The sequence below is a fragment of the Podarcis melisellensis genome (genome assembly GCF_964234715.1).
Source record: "Podarcis melisellensis genome assembly, chromosome: 15".
Taxonomy (NCBI): domain Eukaryota; kingdom Metazoa; phylum Chordata; class Lepidosauria; order Squamata; family Lacertidae; genus Podarcis; species Podarcis melisellensis.
In genome coordinates, this window is record NC_138532.1 from 24,466,878 (window position 1) to 24,488,423 (window position 21,546).

The 21,546-nt window shown below is 50.8% G+C and overlaps 1 protein-coding gene across 3 annotated transcripts in view; it reads right to left on the minus strand.

The window, feature by feature from the left end:
• The window catches only part of LOC309357572 (beta-galactosidase-1-like protein 2), a 73,914-nt gene that overhangs the window by 9,993 nt on the left and 42,375 nt on the right, over positions 1-21,546 (minus strand). For all 3 annotated transcript variants that reach the window (XM_081889808.1, XM_081889810.1, XM_081889809.1), the window contains exons 10-17: positions 20,782-20,866; positions 19,767-19,904; positions 18,490-18,570; positions 16,992-17,098; positions 15,468-15,614; positions 8,108-8,179; positions 6,850-6,928; positions 4,411-4,498 (exon numbers count right to left, since the gene is read on the minus strand). In XM_081889808.1, the coding sequence (XP_081745934.1) occupies positions 4,411-4,498; positions 6,850-6,928; positions 8,108-8,179; positions 15,468-15,614; positions 16,992-17,098; positions 18,490-18,570; positions 19,767-19,904; positions 20,782-20,866 (797 nt within the window). The remainder of the gene's footprint in view (positions 1-4,410; positions 4,499-6,849; positions 6,929-8,107; positions 8,180-15,467; positions 15,615-16,991; positions 17,099-18,489; positions 18,571-19,766; positions 19,905-20,781; positions 20,867-21,546) is intronic.

Consider the following 21,546-nt stretch of genomic DNA (forward strand, 5'->3'; position numbering starts at 1 on the left):
TGATGCCAGGAGAGCCTTACTGGTTGGCAATTTTGCCTTGTGAATGCTTTGAGGCTGCATCCTGGTTCAAGTCCACTTTGGGAAGCTGAGATCCAGCCACACATCAAAGGTCACAAACATCCTCTTCTTCACCCTGCCCCAGTCACCCCCCAGTACACTAAAAGGAAGTCACAGAATATCAACTTTTCCACAGTTATGTGAACTGGCTCTCATTTGGCTCACAGCAGCAAAAAAACAGAATTTGGCTCAAGCCCCCAAGAGCTTATGCTAAGTATCTGGGGGAGCAAGAATTGGGGGGGTGATGTGTTCTCAAAAGTTAAAATTGCTCTTCCTTGTACTATATGAGGAAATTTCAGGAGGGCAGAATGGAAAAGGGACCTCAACCACAACTGATATAAAATGCTCACATTCAAGGCGGGCAGTGTCAAACATGATCCCTCAAGGATTATAGCAACATAAAGATACCATCTTATTATACCAAGTCAAAGTATGTTTCCATATAGTCCAGTCTTGCCCACTATGACTCGCAGCAGCACCCCAGGATTTATGTACATGCCTTTCCCATCACCTGTCATTTAACTCTTTAAAAACCAATACCTCAAGGTAATCACCTTTCCCCATATCAAGCAACCTGGACCCTGCAATTGTCACCTGGGGCCCTTCTTTGTGTGCCCCATCTGTAGAAGTCTGTAGGGTGAGAACATGAGGCTAGGCCTTTTCAGTGGTGTCTCCTTGCTTCTGGAATGCTCTCCTCAGGAGGCTTGCCTGGCACCATCATTACATATCTTTAGGTGCCAGGCAGAAACATTCCTTTTAACCAGGCCGTTGGCTTTTAACTATCTGTGGCCGTTTTGTGTGGGTGCGATGCTTTAATACAGGGTTTTCTTGATGCTGGTTTTAACATATGTTTGTGTTTGTTTGTTTTTGCTTAAGATATTGTAAATCACTTTGAGCTGCTGTGGCAAAAACCAGCAACTATTAAATTAGTAAATAACACCAACGCCATCATAGCCAGAAAAAGTCTCAAAGGATGGAGATCATGTGTGTGTGTGTGTAGGATGAAAAGGCTCCTATTCGAAAGCTGGCTGGAACACCCCACAACATCCTGCCGCAGGTTCCATTTGCTCCTTCTGTTGCAGTGAGGGCTAATTGCTGAGTAAGAGCTGCAGGAGGGGGAGTGTTCGGAGAAGGCTTCAACAACTGGCATTTCCATGATGTGGCAACTCCCCACCACCTGCCTCCGAGGAAGGCAGCAGCTTTCAGCCCTCATCTAGCCTTGTTAGGGTTTCTAGGCACTGTTGCATTGGCAGAGCAGGACAGCTATGAAAAATGATCGCCTGCATCTCTCCTTGCACAAGGAATATTCAGCTGATTCGTATATCCTGCGACAAGCAAACCCTCACCGGTTTTGTTTCGTTTTGTTTTTTTCTCTTTACCTTTTCCATTTGTGATTCCCTCCGGCTCACACCTCCAGGTTGCCACCTTGCTATCAAGAGCAGCCCCAGTGTGACCGCTCAAGAGATGAGATGAGCAGTCTTTCAAGATAGGCAACTCCACCTCCCTTTTCTCACCAACCAGGAACCCCAACCTCAAGGACGGCAGGCGAGATGACTGCACATCTACGGAGAGACGAGGAATGCCAGTTCGCATTCCATCTAATCCCTTCCAGCTCCCCGGGGCTGTGTATATTTTCTTATTAAAAGGCCCCTTTTACATGCCCGGAGGCGACAGCGCTGTAACAAACTCCAGGGCCCTAATCCAATAAAGGGGCTTCCTTCAGATGCGCTAAGTCGGCGGCGGCAGCAAACTGGGAGATGCTCTGTGAGAGGTGAGATCGCTGGCTCAGCGGGATTGCTCCTCTGCCCTATACGTCCGCAAAGCAAACAGGTTTTAAATTGCTAATGGATCATCTAGCATAGTTCTGGAAAGAAGAAAATTGACTGGGGCCTGAGTTCTGTTCAGGATGATCCACACGTGCTGCGTGGGTGGGTGGGACTTCTCTGAGTAAGAGCTATTTTCCGGGAAGAACATTCAACATTGATCCTGTGCAACTCTCTAAGGACCAGGGGTGTGTGTGTGTGTGTGTTTTAAAACAATGATGTTTTATTTTTATCTTCTAAGCCAGGTTTTGCCCACCTGGTGCCCTCCAAATGCTGTGAATGACAACTCTCACCAGCCCCAGGCAGCAAGGTAAAGCCTGTATGTACTAAGCAATACGCACTGTTGTGTTGTATGCAATACAACAGTGGTAAGGATATACTCTGTGTGCACTAAAACATTTAAAATATCAATAAAGGTCCCTGCTTTCTGCCACCGGGGCAGGCCTGAGCCAGTGGCAGAGGCAGAGTTTCTGTGGCCGGGGGTGAGGCGCCTCGCAGCCAAGGAGGGTGGCAGCAGCATTGCAAACTCTCCTGCTCTCCGCCGCTGGGTCAGATCTGACCTGGTGATGGAGCCGCTGCAGCCGAGGAGGGCTGCTCTCTGCCGCTCCCAAGGCACAGCTCTTTCTGATGCGGAGCCAGGCTCCAATGAAGGAGCCTGCTGTGGGGGCGCCTGTTTGCACCCCCTCTAAAAATTGTGCCCGGGGCCGTGGCCCCCACCCACTACGCCTCTGCTCCTGTCCATAGAAATTAAGTACATCAAAGAGTCAACTAGCCTGAATTCTTTCTGTTTAATGCCTGCTTTTCTGCACACAGCGAGCTTTATTCAGGCATGCATTCCTTCCTTCCCAAAATGCCAGAATCTGGGAAAAGTCTCACCACTTGATCCTGCTTGCTGCATACGTTGCCCTAGGTGCCATGGATTGTGCACAAGGCAGGACTCCCCAGAAAAAGCAGGATCAAAGAAGACTAGAAAGGGAATGCAAGAAGAACACAAGAAGAGCCTTTTGGATCAGGCCAATGGCCCATCTAGTCCAGCACTCTGTTCTCACAGTGGCCACCCAAATGGCTGTGGAAAACCCACAACCCAGATCCGAGTACAAGGGCCCTCTCCCCCCCTGTGGCTTCCAGCAACTGATTTTCAGAAACAATACACGGTCACAAAGCCTCTCTAAAGGATGCTATCAGTCTGCGTGGGATGATAAGCCCCTTTTGTTTCGGGGGGGGGGGGGAATTACTGGCCTGGAACAGTCACAGGAACAGTGGTGGCATTATCTGAGCTAAGCTCAGGACAACCATGGTTCAGTGCTACACGCTCTGGCACCCCACAAAGAGATTTCCACCTTCTTCTTATCCTTTCCGAAGAGTCAACACCTGTTCTGTGATGGTGCTGCTTGCTGATCTGGTTTTCCTTGCTGAGCAGCACCTCTCCCCCTCGCGCCCCCTTTTTGCTGGGAACTTGCAAGTGCAAAGGACTCTAGCGGGGACAGGAGGCTGATGGAGCTGGCCCTGGAAATGCAAGCACCTTCACAGCAGAAAAACAGAAGAGAGAGCTGCAGCTAAACAACCTGCAACCTGGCAAGGGAAACAATCTCTTTCTGGAGAGCTTTGTCACTTGGTCGCCAAAGTTCCTAAAGGTCAAAAAAGAGAAAGGAATACCCTCCCCACCAAAACAACCCTCGGATTTTAGCCAAGAAACCAGCTGCATTTACAAAATAAAAGCAAAATGTGCTTTGACCTTGGATCACACTGGGAAAAAAATGGAATAACTGGTTTAGGGGCAGAATTGGGGGGGGGGGGGGGTTGGCACTGATGGGAGTTGTAGTCCAAACTATCTGGAAGGCAGAAAGCTTGAGAAGGGAAGCCTAGTGGCAGAAAAGGATTTGCTGTTGCCCAGCTTTGCTGGCCGCTGCCTGTGCCATCCCTAGCAAGGTTTGTTCCTGTTCCTGGAGCCTGGCATGGTCCCGTGTACAGAATTCAGCACCTCGGAAATATCAGTTTTCTCTTTCCTTCTTTTAAATGTAAAAAATGGACTTCTTCAGGCAAGGTGCCATTAGGTTGTGGAACTCCCCTCCACAGAATCCCTGCTTTGCTGGCTACCACAAAACACAATGATGAGGACTGGGCAAGCACGCACCACCCCCACCTATGGGAGAGTGCACTCTGCCCATGCCTGGCGCACATGCGCACACGCACATGTGCACACAAGCAGCACTATGCTCCTGGTTTTACCCATCCAAACAGTTTTGATGGGACCACTGAGCAAAGCTGAGCTGCTGGGCTTGAGCAGAAATCGGAAGAGGCCTGAAAGGCAGGCATCGATAAGGAAGGGCTGCTGCAGTGCTCTGTGTGTTTTTGCGAGCTACCTGGTCATGATTTGCCAGCTCACTCCAGGACCAGATGCCACCTTGCCTGGCAGGTGGAGTTGCTAACTAGGTCTTGTCCCTCTGCCAAATGCATTTGCTGTAAATAAGGGAAAGAGGGAAACAAGTAGTGACAACGGGGTATGTGGGTGTTGAGTATCTGCACAAACCTTTCTATGAAGCTGGGTTTCATGTCCAGGCTGTAAATCTTGAAGTTCCTCAAGGCGGTTTTGTTAAGATAGATATCACCAATTAAGCCTGCAAGAGAGACAAGAGTAAATGCCGAACTGAGCAGTGAGGCTGATGAATCAACTCTGGAAGCAGAGGGAATGAGCAAGCTGTGCTCAACAGCAGCTGTCCTCTGCAGGAAGATCAGGGCCCGTAAGGCCCCTACTGGTATCGAAGAGAGAGGGGAAGTTCCACTACATTGGCAGAAATCATTCCACTTGTTGCAATGGCTTCCCCAGATTCCAGTCGCTGAATCATTGCTACCGTCCAAAGAGCTCCTTTAGCCTAAAGGGCTGAACACACCTTGTGGGGATTATTGATCCAGCCCCCTGACACTTTAACTGGCAGATTGCTGCATCGCGTCTCAAAACACAAACTCTGTTTTCATTTCCAAAGCTGTTTGCCAGGCAGCACTGGGAGAGCGAGAGGCAGCTGCTCAAGAAACACACATCCAAATTTCCATTTGCGGCGAGGAGTTAGTTCTGTAGCTACTTGAACCTTAATTTCTGGCTATTGCATGCTTGCCGGGAGTCTTTAGACTATAGGTTACATATGTTAAGAAGGCATCCCAGGGATGAGAGCAGATGTGGAGTAACTGAAGTGAACACAAAGGACATTAGGAAGCTGCCTCATACCATCTAGCTTTGCCTTTGCCTATCTAGCTTAGTTTTCTTGACAACGATGGGCAGCAGATCTCCGGGGTGTCAGACACAAGTCTCTCTCCTCCTACCTGGAGATGCTGGGGGATGAATCTGGGACCTTCTGCATGCAAACCAGAGCTACAAGCCTTCCCACAAAGGGTAGGGGTGAGGGGCTTGGGTGCAAATAGAATGGGAAAATAGGCTGCATGTTGTTCAAGAGAATAAATAAATTAAAAGATTTCTCATAAAAGGCTGTGGCAATGAGGCAAAAAATCCTCTAATCCCCTGCTTTTCAAGCTGCAGAAGAGTTGGCTGATGATGTACAGCACTGTGCGAATGGATCTTCCATAGATCAGCTCCCTGCTCCACAGCAAACCCCACACAATCACAACAGAAGCAGGCAAAGAGAGAGGACAGCCAGCCAGGGGGTGTTTGTGCCCAAAGCAGACTCGGGCAAAGGATATTCCAGAAATGCACTCGAGAAGACTCACAAGCAACTTGGCACATTAGATCACACCAAACTGGGCACCGCAACACAAGCTGTACCAAACTCCCCGAGCGAGAGGCTCCATGCGGCTGGCCATTCTCCTATCTCCCATGCATCAGTTTCCGTAGCTGGCTGCAACTGACCAAGCATTAAGGTGATGAAAGCAAAGGAGTGAAAGAGCAAGTGTGTTATGCCTGCCAAATCAAAGCTTCGGAAGCACTAACACGGCTCTGAAATAAATAGCAGGCGAAATGCCGAACAATTGTTCAGGTAAGAAATATACCTTCAATGGGCCATTTATGCACAACCTTGTCAAGGAACTCCCCTCCCAGGAAAGATCTGCCTGGCACCTTCTTTGTTAACCAAAGTTGTGTTTGGTCAACTTGGTGAGTGTGCTTCCTTGGAGATCATTTGTTTTAAATGCTATTTTTTTCTGTATTGAACAGACATCCACAGGAGCTGGAAGACTCCTCAAAGGTAATCTAATCCAACACCCTGTTACTGCAGGAAATCTACTACTAGAGAACCTGTTCATCTAACTTCCCTGCTTAAAAACCTATTGTGGAGGGTAATTCAATGGCAAAAAAACTCCATAACCCTTGCTACCAACTGTGGCAGTGGGTGTCATAACTCCTATGTGTTAGTTCTTTGTTGGTAAACCAGTGTGGCCTACCACACAAACTACAACAAGGCAGTGATCCCGTTACTCTCAGATAATTACAAACAGGGCTAGTATGTGCTGGCATTCTTAGGGAATGAAGAAAAAACACACAATGTCATATTTGGCACAGAATCCAGCTTGCTAAGGATTTTAGTTTCTTTTTTAAAAGCAAGTTTCTAGTCCTTTTGACTGCAAAGTTACACTCCGAAGTGCATGAGCACTACCTGTTAAAACCTCAGGAGCCAGATAGATTAAGGTATCAATGGCTTGGGGCAGGATTTTGAAATATTTCCTGCTGCTCCCCGCAACTAGTAGAAGCAGAATAAATTATGCAAAGTAAGAGCAACTATGCAAGATTTGCATAAATTATTCATTTCCTCTAAAGAGGTTACAGAATTCAGTTTCTGTTGGCACAAAAATTTGGAGTTGCCGGGGGTGGTGGTATATATATATATTTAAAAGCAGAGAGTTAAATAGAGTCCTGCTTATTGTATCCCCAGAATGAAGGGGGGAAAAGAATGGTGAAGCAACCCACTAAAAACATGATTCTTTAGCATTAATGTAACAAGGGGGGGAAAGTAGCCCAGCCCACCTTTCCGCTGGTTATTCAGATTGCGCCCATAGTTGACTCGCCCACGATTCTCAACAAGGAGCCGGAGTTGCCTGTATCCCTGCAAGGAACAATTAAGGACAGTTCCTAATCTAAGAACAAAGAGATACAGAGAAATGCAGAAATATGGGCAGGAAGAGAATTTGCTCTGCCTCTTAGGGTGAAGACAGATTTAATATTGGATTGCTCTCAGCATTTCCAGAGCAGCCTCACTGCTCTAATAACGTTGCATCTGTCTTTGCCCTGAGTAGGTAAAAATGTTCCATCTGTCTTTACCCTAGCACACCTATTCCTCTCTAGGGCTGAGCTCTAAAAGGCTGCAAGTTAAAGCGGAAGCTGCTATGGTGCAGCACTTATTGGCTTGTCATCAAGAAATCTCCAGCAATCTCCTACTTGTGAAGCAGTTTCATACTTAAAAAAACAAAAGAAAACACTTATCAGGTGGTTGGGGCTTTTTAAAAATCAAATGAAGGGATCAACACACTGGTCATTTCATCTCTTGCAAAAGTGGGCTATGGATCACACTGGGAGCTTCCATTTTCTATCTTCAAACTTGGGAAATAAAATCAGCAGCAGACAATGTATGCTTAAACACTCGGGCAGCAAGCTTCAGTGGGTTTAATCAGTAGATTTATCATTAAAACCTCTAGCTAATTCGTCTCTGGGGGCAATTTTAATTGGCTACAGGGAAAGTTCAGCCAGTGGAGTTGCAGGTTCAGCCTGCAAACCTAAATACTGTTGTTGGAGAGTACATTTTTGTGCATCTACTCTTGGGGCTCATCCAGATTTCCTTTTCCATTGTGCTATCTTTCCAGGCGCTATAAAACTCCATGTCTGAGCAAGGGTTGTTGTTTTTTTGTCCTGGCACTTTTCCCAGGAAAACTCACGTTTTACCACTGATTTGGAGGAAATGGCAATCTATGTAAAACCTGATTGCGGTTTGCTCCAATTCAGGGAGAAAACATGGGTTTTTCAAATGCTGGGAGAAAATAATAATAATCAAACGGCTCAGACATGGAGCTGTAAAGGTTGGACTTGTGCCTAGAAACACAGCACAAAAGGAAGTCTGGATGAGCCCCGAGAGCAGACCCGCTGAAATTAAGATTCAACTTGCTGGATTCAACTTGCCTGGCATGCCAGCAGAAACCGGTGCAAGGGCACCCACCAGAAAACATCTGGGAAAGAGATACAAATGGCACTTGTTGCCTGCAACTCACTCTTAATCCTTCCGACTGCTTACCTGCCCATCAGGAATTGACAACTGGTGTTTGACGTAATCAAGGTAGCCAATATGCAGAGTATTAAGAAACACCTGTGGGAAAAGAAACAGCCAGAGCCTCATTTGTCAGTTGTGAAAATCCAAAGGATTAGAAGGGGATTTAGGGGCTGGAGGGAGGAGCAGAAATTCCCCCTCCCCCAGTGGCAACAGGGATGGCTGGGGTCTCTTCCAAGCTCTGACCGTAAGCTTATTATGATAATCATTTAAACAGCACTTAAGAATAGGGGAAAACACATTTATTAAAGAATCCAGATTATGCAGGATCAACAGATATGTTTGGGTGGCTGATACCTGACGCTATGCCTCTTTCCATATAAACCTCCCTCTGGGTTACAATCTGCTGCCAAGGTACTTCATCGGGTGCTTTTATCTGAGGTACACTATGCAATCACAAAATAAGTACCGTATTTTTCGCTCTATAGGACGCACTTTTTCCCCTCCAAAAATGAAGGGGAAATGTGTGTGCGTCCTATGGAGCGAATGCAGGCTCCCTGGCTTCAGCGATAGCAAGGCAAAGCCTCCGAAGCCTGCGCTACAGAGGCTTCGCGTTGCTTCCGCTGAAGCCAGGAGAGTCTGCTCTTTGAGGCTGGCGGTGGGGAAAGCAGCGCTTCCCCCATCGCCAGCCCCAGAGGATGGGGGGCAGCAGGAAGGCGCGCGACGCCTTCCCGCTACTCTCCAACCCGGCTTTGAGGCTGGCGGGGGGGAAAGCAGCGCTTCCCCCATCGCCAGCCCCAGAGGATGGGGGGCAGCAGGAAGGCGCGCGACGCCTTCCCGCTACTCTCCAACCCGGCTTTGAGGCTGGCGGGGGGGAAAGCAGCGCTTCCCCCATCGCCAGCCCCAGAGGATGGGGGGCAGCAGGAAGGCGCGCGACGCCTTCCCGCTACTCTCCAACCCTCCTGTGGGCTTTTGCGGGAGATGGGGGAATTCCCCCACCTCCCGCAAAAGCAGGCAAAAGCCGTGTGCTCTTTAAAGAGGTTCCGTGGCTTCTGCAGGCTTTTCTAGGAGGTGGGGGAATTCCCCCACCTCGCAGAAAAGCCTGCAAGAGCTGCGCAGCCTTTAAAGAGCGCGCAGCTCTTGGGGGCTTTTCCCCAAGGAGGGAGAAGGGACTGACTGGCCGAGTCAGTCCCTTCTCCCTCCTTCGGGCTTTTGCAGGAGATGGGGGAATTCCCCCACCTCCCGCAAAAGCAGGCAAAAGCCGTGCGCTCTTTAAAGGGTGCGCGGCTCCTGCGGGCTTTTCTAGGAGGTGGGGGAATTCCCCCACCTCCTAGAAAAGCCCGCAGGAGCCGCGCACCCTTTAAAGAGCGCACGGCTCTTGGGGGCTTTTCCCCAAGGACGGAGAAGGGACTGACTGGCCGAGTCAGTCCCTTCTCCCTCCTGTGGGCTTTTGCGGGAGATGGGGGAATTCCCCCACCTCCCGCAAAAGCAGGCAAAAGCCGTGCGCTCTTTAAAGGGTGCGCGGCTCCTGCGGGCTTTTCTAGGAGGTGGGGGAATTCCCCCACCTCCTAGAAAAGCCCGCAGGAGCCGCGCACCCTTTAAAGAGCGCACGGCTCTTGGGGGCTTTTCCCCAAGGACGGAGAAGGGACTGACTGGCCGAGTCAGTCCCTTCTCCCTCCTGCGGGCTTTTGCGGGCGATGGGGGAATTCCCCCACCTCCCGCAAAAGCAGGCAAAAGCCGTGTGCTCTTTAAAGGGGCTCCGTGGCTTCTGCAGGCTTTTCTGCGAGGTGGGGGAATTCCCCCACCTCCTAGAAAAGCCCGCAGGAGCCGCGCACCCTTTAAAGAGCGCACGGCTCTTGGGGGCTTTTCCCCAAGGACGGAGAAGGGACTGACTGGCCGAGTCAGTCCCTTCTCCCTCCTGTGGGCTTTTGCGGGAGATGGGGGAATTCCCCCACCTCCCGCAAAAGCAGGCAAAAGCCGTGCGCTCTTTAAAGGGTGCGCGGCTCCTGCGGGCTTTTCTAGGAGGTGGGGGAATTCCCCCACCTCCTAGAAAAGCCCGCAGGAGCCGCGCACCCTTTAAAGAGCGCACGGCTCTTGGGGGCTTTTCCCCAAGGACGGAGAAGGGACTGACTGGCCGAGTCAGTCCCTTCTCCCTCCTGCGGGCTTTTGCGGGAGATGGGGGAATTCCCCCACCTCCCGCAAAAGCAGGCAAAAGCCGTGTGCTCTTTAAAGGGGCTCCGTGGCTTCTGCAGGCTTTTCTGCGAGGTGGGGGAATTCCCCCACCTCCTAGAAAAGCCCGCAGGAGCCGCGCACCCTTTAAAGAGCGCACGGCTCTTGGGGGCTTTTCCCCAAGGACGGAGAAGGGACTGACTGGCCGAGTCAGTCCCTTCTCCCTCCTGTGGGCTTTTGCGGGAGATGGGGGAATTCCCCCACCTCCCGCAAAAGCAGGCAAAAGCCGTGCGCTCTTTAAAGGAGCTGCACGGCTTTGCTGGCTTTTCCAGGAGGTGGGGGAATTCCCCCACCTCGCAGAAAAGCCTGCAAGAGCTGCGCAGCCTTTAAAGAGCGCGCAGCTCTTGGGGGCTTTTCCCCAAGGAGGGAGAAGGGACTGACTGGCCGAGTCAGTCCCTTCTCCCTCCTTCGGGCTTTTGCAGGAGATGGGGGAATTCCCCCACCTCCCGCAAAAGCAGGCAAAAGCCGTGCGCTCTTTAAAGGTGCTGCACGGCTTTGCTGGCTTTTCCAGGAGGTGGGGGAATTCCCCCACCTCCTAGAAAAGCCCGCAGGAGCCGCGCACCCTTTAAAGAGCGCACGGCTCTTGGGGGCTTTTCCCCAAGGACGGAGAAGGGACTGACTGGCCGAGTCAGTCCCTTCTCCCTCCTCCGGGCTTTTGCGGGAGATGGGGGAATTCCCCCACCTCCCGCAAAAGCAGGCAAAAGCCGTGTGCTCTTTAAAGAGGCTCTGTGGCTTCTGCGGGCTTTTCTAGGAGGTGGGGGAATTCCCCCACCTCGCAGAAAAGCCTGCAAGAGCCGCGCAGCCTTTAAAGAGCGCGCAGCTCTTTGCGGCTTTTGCCCAAGGAGGGAGAAGGGACTGACTGGCCGTTTCAGTCCCTTCTCCCTCCTGGTCGAAAAGCCCGCGGGAGTCAAGCGGGGCTCCTGTGGCAACAGGGATGGCTGGGGTCTCTTCCAAGCTCTGACCGTAAGCTTATTATGATAATCATTTAAACAGCACTTAAGAATAGGGGAAAACACATTTATTAAAGAATCCAGATTATGCAGGATCAACAGATATGTTTGGGTGGCTGATACCTGACGCTATGCCTCTTTCCATATAAACCTCCCTCTGGGTTACAATCTGCTGCCAAGGTACTTCATCGGGTGCTTTTATCTGAGGTACACTATGCAATCACAAAATAAGTACCGTATTTTTCGCTCTATAGGACGCACTTTTTCCCCTCCAAAAATGAAGGGGAAATGTGTGTGCGTCCTATGGAGCGAATGCAGGCTCCCTGGCTTCAGCGATAGCAAGGCAAAGCCTCCGAAGCCTGCGCTACAGAGGCTTCGCGTTGCTTCCGCTGAAGCCAGGAGAGTCTGCTCTTTGAGGCTGGCGGTGGGGAAAGCAGCGCTTCCCCCATCGCCAGCCCCAGAGGATGGGGGGCAGCAGGAAGGCGCGCGACGCCTTCCCGCTACTCTCCAACCCGGCTTTGAGGCTGGCGGGGGGGAAAGCAGCGCTTCCCCCATCGCCAGCCCCAGAGGATGGGGGGCAGCAGGAAGGCGCGCGACGCCTTCCCGCTACTCTCCAACCCGGCTTTGAGGCTGGCGGGGGGGGGAAAGCAGCGCTTCCCCCATCGCCAGCCCCAGAGGATGGGGGGCAGCAGGAAGGCGCGCGACGCCTTCCCGCTACTCTCCAACCCGGCTTTGAGGCTGGCGGGGGGGAAAGCAGCGCTTCCCCCATCGCCAGCCCCAGAGGATGGGGGGCAGCAGGAAGGCGCGCGACGCCTTCCCGCTACTCTCCAACCCTCCTGTGGGCTTTTGCGGGAGATGGGGGAATTCCCCCACCTCCCGCAAAAGCAGGCAAAAGCCGTGTGCTCTTTAAAGAGGTTCCGTGGCTTCTGCAGGCTTTTCTAGGAGGTGGGGGAATTCCCCCACCTCGCAGAAAAGCCTGCAAGAGCTGCGCAGCCTTTAAAGAGCGCGCAGCTCTTGGGGGCTTTTCCCCAAGGAGGGAGAAGGGACTGACTGGCCGAGTCAGTCCCTTCTCCCTCCTTCGGGCTTTTGCAGGAGATGGGGGAATTCCCCCACCTCCCGCAAAAGCAGGCAAAAGCCGTGCGCTCTTTAAAGGGTGCGCGGCTCCTGCGGGCTTTTCTAGGAGGTGGGGGAATTCCCCCACCTCCTAGAAAAGCCCGCAGGAGCCGCGCACCCTTTAAAGAGCGCACGGCTCTTGGGGGCTTTTCCCCAAGGACGGAGAAGGGACTGACTGGCCGAGTCAGTCCCTTCTCCCTCCTGTGGGCTTTTGCGGGAGATGGGGGAATTCCCCCACCTCCCGCAAAAGCAGGCAAAAGCCGTGCGCTCTTTAAAGGGTGCGCGGCTCCTGCGGGCTTTTCTAGGAGGTGGGGGAATTCCCCCACCTCCTAGAAAAGCCCGCAGGAGCCGCGCACCCTTTAAAGAGCGCACGGCTCTTGGGGGCTTTTCCCCAAGGACGGAGAAGGGACTGACTGGCCGAGTCAGTCCCTTCTCCCTCCTGCGGGCTTTTGCGGGCGATGGGGGAATTCCCCCACCTCCCGCAAAAGCAGGCAAAAGCCGTGTGCTCTTTAAAGGGGCTCCGTGGCTTCTGCAGGCTTTTCTGCGAGGTGGGGGAATTCCCCCACCTCCTAGAAAAGCCCGCAGGAGCCGCGCACCCTTTAAAGAGCGCACGGCTCTTGGGGGCTTTTCCCCAAGGACGGAGAAGGGACTGACTGGCCGAGTCAGTCCCTTCTCCCTCCTGTGGGCTTTTGCGGGAGATGGGGGAATTCCCCCACCTCCCGCAAAAGCAGGCAAAAGCCGTGCGCTCTTTAAAGGGTGCGCGGCTCCTGCGGGCTTTTCTAGGAGGTGGGGGAATTCCCCCACCTCCTAGAAAAGCCCGCAGGAGCCGCGCACCCTTTAAAGAGCGCACGGCTCTTGGGGGCTTTTCCCCAAGGACGGAGAAGGGACTGACTGGCCGAGTCAGTCCCTTCTCCCTCCTGCGGGCTTTTGCGGGAGATGGGGGAATTCCCCCACCTCCCGCAAAAGCAGGCAAAAGCCGTGTGCTCTTTAAAGGGGCTCCGTGGCTTCTGCAGGCTTTTCTGCGAGGTGGGGGAATTCCCCCACCTCCTAGAAAAGCCCGCAGGAGCCGCGCACCCTTTAAAGAGCGCACGGCTCTTGGGGGCTTTTCCCCAAGGACGGAGAAGGGACTGACTGGCCGAGTCAGTCCCTTCTCCCTCCTGTGGGCTTTTGCGGGAGATGGGGGAATTCCCCCACCTCCCGCAAAAGCAGGCAAAAGCCGTGCGCTCTTTAAAGGAGCTGCACGGCTTTGCTGGCTTTTCCAGGAGGTGGGGGAATTCCCCCACCTCGCAGAAAAGCCTGCAAGAGCTGCGCAGCCTTTAAAGAGCGCGCAGCTCTTGGGGGCTTTTCCCCAAGGAGGGAGAAGGGACTGACTGGCCGAGTCAGTCCCTTCTCCCTCCTTCGGGCTTTTGCAGGAGATGGGGGAATTCCCCCACCTCCCGCAAAAGCAGGCAAAAGCCGTGCGCTCTTTAAAGGTGCTGCACGGCTTTGCTGGCTTTTCCAGGAGGTGGGGGAATTCCCCCACCTCCTAGAAAAGCCCGCAGGAGCCGCGCACCCTTTAAAGAGCGCACGGCTCTTGGGGGCTTTTCCCCAAGGACGGAGAAGGGACTGACTGGCCGAGTCAGTCCCTTCTCCCTCCTCCGGGCTTTTGCGGGAGATGGGGGAATTCCCCCACCTCCCGCAAAAGCAGGCAAAAGCCGTGTGCTCTTTAAAGAGGCTCTGTGGCTTCTGCGGGCTTTTCTAGGAGGTGGGGGAATTCCCCCACCTCGCAGAAAAGCCTGCAAGAGCCGCGCAGCCTTTAAAGAGCGCGCAGCTCTTTGCGGCTTTTGCCCAAGGAGGGAGAAGGGACTGACTGGCCGTTTCAGTCCCTTCTCCCTCCTGGTCGAAAAGCCCGCGGGAGTCAAGCGGGGCTCCTGTGGGCTTTTGCGGGAGGTGGGGGAATTCCGCCACCTCCCGCAAAAGCAGGGAGAAGGTCTTGGAGTAGCGCACAGGCTGCGTGCAACCTGTCCACTGCTCCCAGAGCTGCGGGGGGGGGGGGGAATCATATTTTTTCCTTGATTTCCCCCCCTGAAAACTAGGTGCGTCCTATGGTCCGGTGCGTCCAATCGTGCGAAAAATACGGTATCCGAAGGACCACCTTCTTCCCCAAAGAGCCTCTCGGGTGTAAATATCAGCAGAAGGGGCCCTCTTGGTAGCTCCTCCATCTTCAAAAGCACAGGGATGAGGACCAATGAAAGTCACCATCTCTGTGCCTATTCCCCTCTCTTCTCTGAATCTTTACAATACAGTTCTCAACCTGTAAAAGGTACCCAAAAATGCATTTTAAAAAATACTTATTTTAGGATAAAGTATGTTTAGAAATGCACATACTGAGATAAAACGCCTATTTAAATACTTAAGTGGATACAAGTCTTCCTACTAATTATTCTGTTTAAATCACAAACTGATGCAAAAATGGGACGTATAAAAGACTTAGGAATGGGCACACACGCAAAATGGAGGCAGCCTGGAAACATCCCTACCTTTAAGCACATGTCTAAAAACACTTAGGTTCCACAGAGAATGGGAGGGAGTGGTGTGTGGGAAGCTAGTGAGACGTCAGGGATTTGACACGTCTTCATTCTGAGAATAGCCTTACAGCAGCCTTGTGCTTAAGCCAGGAGTGGCTCACCTGCTAAAGCCCCCAAGGTGTTGCTGGATTCCAACTTCCATCACCCACAGCAGGCATAGGGAAGGGCTGTAGCTCGGCTCAACATCTGCTCTGTAGGCAGAAGGCGCCAGGTTCAATCCCTGGTATCTCCAGGTAGGGCTGGGAGAGACTTCCTGCTTGAAACCTCTTCTGTAGCCAGCACAGAAACCAAGCAGGATGTCAAGAGGACAGCCCTCCCTTCTACATCCAGAATAAAAATGAAACTGGATACTGCAGGAGGGACAGAGTTCTCCACATTTCCTATTGCAACCCATATATTTTTCTTTCATGCTCCTATTTACAAGGTTGCATTATGGTCACTCAGTTAATTAAAGTAACATTAACGTCTTCCCCACCCATCCCAGACCCTCAGCAGAGGCTGCTGACTTAACCCAACTACAATCTCCACCTGTGCTCTGTCCCGGACATGGTCATGTGAATGGAGCTCTCCTCCGCCAGGTATGACAGTCTCGTACAGGATATATCCAAAAGCTTGCCCGTTCCCATTGTTCACCGGGAGGTTCTCCATGTTAATAGGATGCTCGGATTTCAAGGGCTGCAAAGCAGAAATCGCAAACTTTCAACAAAATCCTAAGCGTGTCTTAACTCAGGAATATGTTCCATGCAGTTTGATAGTTCGTTCTCTCTCTCTCTCTCTCTCTCTCTCTCTCTCTCTCTCTCTCTCTCCCCACAGTAAAACAGCTTTATGAACATGCCCCCCAACCCTGGGGTGAGCAGACAGAATCTTAACTTGAGTCCAGATGATTTCATCTGGGTTTCTTGGTCCGTGTATTTGTCAGATTAAATTCCCTTATATTGAGACAAAGGGAATGCAGAGGTGTCAATTTCTCCATCTCCGGAAGAGGGTCTTTCCTTACTTGACTGCGACTACAAGTCCCAGATCCTTAGCAGGAAAATGAATTTCCGGGGGCCTTCTCCTCAGTGTGAATCAGACATACATGAGGTCCAGAGGGTGGCAACATGAGAACGGGCCTTATCTGCAGCGGCTCCCTGTCTGTGGAATGCTCTCCCCAGGGAAATTCGCCTGGTGCCTTCATTATACACCTTTAGGCGCAAGGCAAAAACGTTACTTTTTAACTAGGCCTTTGGTTGATCTGATTGACATCCTATGCCCTTTCAAAAGTGGTTGGGGGGCAGTTACTGGGTTGTTTTTATTTTGATTATATATTTTGTGGTTTTGCATTCTGGTTTTGTTCTGTGAGCCACCCTGAGACCTCCGGGTATAGGGCAGAATATAAATTCAATAAACAAACAAGCAAAAAAATAAATAAAAGCCATTTCACACTGATGGTGAGGAGACCAGAAGTCCTAGCCCGGTACCTTTTGGGGAGGAAATGCTCCAAAGGGGACTGGGTGTAGCTAAGTTTCTGGGGAGCCTTGATCAGGGAAAGGGGAGGGCAATGGACCACAGAATCAGGGAGAGCACAGCCCCATTTACAGCAGGCTGTAAACAGAACTCTGCTTACCCTGACCGTGCTCTTGACCATTCCGTTAGTGAAACGCTTGAAACATCCCTAGCCATTAGCTTACGCTGCTTTTGTGTGCTTAGTTCTGAGTGTGTGGAAAGGAAGGGCTCAATTCCAACAATGAAAGGGTTTTAGGACTGGCTCACACCTGCATGTTCACACCTTGCTAATCGTAGTCTAGTATATATTGGAGACACGTAAACGTTATATTTGCATGCAAGCAGTCAACAGATATTGCAGTTGACAAGCTTTAAGCATGGATGTTGGGAACTCATCACAAAGCCTCTTCCTGTTGGGAAGTAGTCTTTGCCACACTGTTTTGAGCTATACACACAGCACATTTTGCGACAAGACTAGCCTTGAAAGCCAGAAGTGGCCATGTGGCGTTCCTTCTTATAGACTGTAGTCCGGGGTCCCACCCCCCAAAAATAAAAATAAGTACATACCTCTACCAGAGATGGCAGCACCTCCCACAGGGAGATATACTGCTGCATCAGGATCGCCCCATACGATGCCTTGTTTAAGATTATAGGAGGTAGAGGACGAGGCATATCTTTTTTAAAAAGAAAAAAAAGTGACTTCTCAAGTACCCCAAATTGCTATTGGCTTTGAAATTAGCATATTCTCCACACCTGAACTAACACCACCCTGGCGGAAAAAACCCCAACCCAAACATTTGTGATTTCCCAGTGTGCTTCAACTCCAGTTTGTTTCCATTTTTTTACTGTGTCTTCTCACTATTCTTCTTCTTCATTGCCCTTAGTCTCCCTGGCCTCACTTTCCCTCACCATGATTTAATCTAATAGGCTGTGGTGCCCCACATGGTTTTGTATATGGGCAACTGGGTTAACCTAATCTCAGACTCAGAACCTGTTGTTTCGGCATCACTGACAAAAGACCGCATGGGTCACCGCAATCAAAAGCGTTAATGGTCAGTGAGGGCAAATGAGGCAGAGAACACTGAGGTTGGAAATGTAGAAAGATGAAAATAACACCAAGAAGCAGCAACAACAGCAGGAGCAGGAGCGGCAGGCAGCCCCGCCAAGGGAACAAAAGGTGCTAGACAGCCTCCATTGACAAGGGGGGGGGGGAATATATGCAAGAAACAGGAGGTGATTTTAATAAAATGAAGACACTCGCAAAAATTGAGATCTAGTTAAATATGCACTTTTAGCTCAGTACCGTCTCAGAGGCAGTCTTTTGCCCACAACTTTGCCTTGAGTGAGCCTATTCAAAGACAATGCCTGACGCAGGACTGTGAGTGGTGAAGAAATGAAGGGCTTATCCGCACTTCCTCTTGTTCTGCTGCTTTCCCCAGCGGAAAACACACTGTTTCAATCGGAGCAAATGGCAATTGGGGTTTTCTCCAGATTGATGTTTGCTCTGATTTAGAGCTAAAAAGTGGACTTCTCCTGGAAAAAGCGGGGCAAGGGGAAAACTGCTTGGGCACATGCTTAGAAAGTGTGGGACGGGTGGAAAACCACTTGGACCCCTACTTTCTAGGCATGCAGAAGTGTGGCAAGCCTTAAGAGCGGTACATCAACTTGCTGACGGGAGTCCCAAAAATAAACGGTGGGGGGGGAGAGGATATTTGAACAGTTTCCCTCTTTCCAATTTGCATTTAAGTTCCCTGGCGTGGAACGTTCCCCTGGCAGGCAGGCGCTGCTATTAGCGGCCGCACTCTCCCCGCTGCTATGAAGTCAGCTGAAAGGGCCATTTCCATAACAAGATGCTCCCCGCTCCCTTTGTCTCTCCTCGTGCTTCGGAAAGTGCTCCTGGCTAATCGACAGGATGTAGCTACATGGGGAGCAGCGGGAGACTGGCACACACATGTCGGGGAGCCAGTTTCCAAGCTCCACCCCTGTGGCACTGGCTGGCACTTAGGAGGAAGCAGAGACGGTGCGCCTCCTCCCACCCACAATCACATGGCATTCCCAGAATTACCTGCAAGGCCCGTGAAAAGCTCACGCAGTTTGAAAAACTTGGAGGTATAGTCTCCGGACTCGGTCAGCACGGCATCATAGTCTGGGGGAAAAGGCAGGGTCAGTAGTGAAAGTTAGGAAGAACGCCTGGCTCAGGGGAAATGCCAGGCTGCCTTACTTAACCAGGAAAGCTCATTCCTCCTGAGTGAATACTCCTTGCATCTTTAATCCAAGCGAAATAGGACTGGCTGGTGGAAGCTAGAGACTTCTGGTACTCCATCCTTCCCTAAGCTTTAAGGCCAGCTATTAGAGCAGTGGTTCCCAAACTTTTTCCAGCCACCGCCCCCTTGGCTCCATAAACTCATCCCCAGTGCCCTACGCTGCCCTATAAAAAGCATTATTCAGAACAGTGGTTTGCACAATCCACTAAGAAAAATAACACAATATAATTCAAAACAGTAATGATAAATTGCACATTTATTCTGAATCCAACTAAAACTGTTTAGTTCAACTAATTCAACAAAACTGATGAACTTGATTCAGTGACCTCCAGCCCCCCCTTACACCCCCTTGCCTCTTAGCACTTCCCTGTAGTAAGTGGTGCAGAAATGGCCTTAAGTAAATAAATAGCACAGCCGTTTTTGGCAAGCTTCCCCTCCTCCCACCACGTATCAGTAAAATCACTGCACGAGTGCAAAACATCAACAACCCACTTGTGGAGGGATGGAGCTCAGTGGCACAGGAGCTGAGTGGGAGGGAGAACACACTTTGCATGCAAAATGGTTCCAGGCTCACTCCTCTGACATCTCTCTTAAAAGGGACAAGTGACAGGTGATAGGCGGCAGCAGGGGGGTGGGGGGACCCTTTGCCAACAACCTTGCGGAACTGCTGTCAGCCAGAGAAGGATTTGGGCTGGAGGTTTTCACCAGCCCTTTCAGCTGAAGCCGTTCTGCAAGGAAAGCAAAGACTCTGCCACTGAGCCCTGGTTTGCAGGACTGCCTAGACCAGCATCCTGTTCTCACAGTGGCCAACTGTGATTCCCATGGGAAACCCACAAGAAGGACCAAGCATAAGACCACTCTCCTCCTCCTGTGATTTCCAGAAACTAGTCCTCAGAAGCATTACTGCCTTTGACCATGGATGCACAGTATAGCCTTTGTGGATAGTAGCCATTGATAGCCTTCTCCTCTATGAATTTGTCAAGCCTTCTTTTGAAACCATCCAGGTTGGTGGCCAGCAACTTGCCTACCAGGGCAGTGAGTTCCACAGTTTAATTATGCACTGTCAATGACACCTTACCGTAGCTGGTGATGGTTGCCTTGTACTCGTCAAAATGCAGAGCACCATTCATGAAACCAAAGTTAGTGCCTCCGTGGAACATGTAGAGGTTGATGGATGTCCCCGCTTTGATGGCTTTTTCAATGTTTGCCATCATTTCTGTGCAGGGAAGCAAAGGGTTGAGAGTGCCTCAGAGCTAGCAATTGCCTTGATGTATTGCTGCAGTACAAACAACGAGCGTCCACGGAGACATCGGGATCAGGGAAGTCCCTTCTGCAATGTGGCACTGCTGCCTTGCAAGCTCAGTTCCTGCCTAACAATAACACTCATTTTGCACAGGAGTGCTTCGTCCTTACTTTGCAAAAACAAACCCTGAAGCAAAAACAAACCAATACCACTCCCCACCCCACTCAAAACCCCATTCCTCTCAGCAAAGGGACCTACCTTCCCCACTCAGCCTGAACATCCCCAGAAAAAAACAAAATGCTAATCTTATTAAAGCATTTTACACCCACCTTTCAGCACAAGATTCTCAAGGCAACTGATAACATTGCATTAGGATGTAGAAAAATCTACGAGAATGAAATTAAACGGCAGCACATAACAATTTAAAAGCAGCAGCACGACAGGAGTCATTAAAAAGCTATTCAAAGCCATTAAGAAGGGAGGTACTTTTCACCTGGTGCCTAAACACCATCAGATTCAGTGCCTGGCCAAGAGATAAGGCAGGGGTGAGGAACCAGTGACCTTCCAGATGTTGGTGGTGGACTAAAACTCACAGCATCCTTCACTGTTGACTGTGTTATGGGAGTTGCACCAGAGAGCACCATGTTGGCCTGTCCCTGAGATAACTAACTATTAAGCAGCACCCCTACTTGGGGTGCCACCCATTTCATCTGACGAGGTTGAAAGAAGTAAAGAGAGAGGTCAAGCTGTGTCAGGCAATGAGCAATTCAGACCCTAAAAGAAAAAATAAGAGGAGGAGGAGGAAGGGAAGAAGGGAACGTGGAGCAAATGAGGGAGAACAGCAACTCACCATCTGCATCAAACACATTATGAGGTCCTCCCCAGCTATCGAACCATCCAGTCCAGTATTCCATCACCATCTTGGGCATGTTGTCCTGTTAAAAAGGGACAAGACATTGAATGGGTTAGATCCTTCCCTCAGGGAGGTATTGACAACTTTTGGGTGTCAGGAGGGGACCTTCCCATTTGCCCAGGCATTTTAGCAGTGTAGCATTACTGCATTTTTAAGGGTTTTGTTCGTCCTCATTTGCCCTTTAGTTTGTTTTGAGTTTCAGTTTGTTTGCATTTTATATGTTGTGGTTGAATTAGTTTTTCGTCACACGTTTGTACACGCTGCCCCGGAACCTTTCGGTAAACAGGCAGTTGACAACAAATCCAAGTAGTATGCATTTGCCTTGCCTGGAAAAACACACCCAACAACTGGATAAGGCACAACAGCTTATGACACCACCTTATAGCAAGGTCAGACCCCCGGCCCACCTAGTGCAGGATTGTCTGCTCAGGCTAGCGGTGGCTTTTCTGGGTCTCAAGCAGAATCGTGTTCCACCAAAGATCCGTTAAGCAGAGAGGCTAAGGACTGAACCTGGCCCCTGCTGAACACTTTGGCACTGAGCTCCTGCTCCAATAACCATGGTTGTACAAACATGTCTAATTTGGCAAAGTTGTTTTCAAGCATTGCTCGTTCTTCAGCAAATGGGAAAGGGCTGTAACTCAGGGCAAAGCACCCGCTTTGAATGCTGACAGTCCTAGGTTCAGCCTCCAGCAAGGTCTGAGA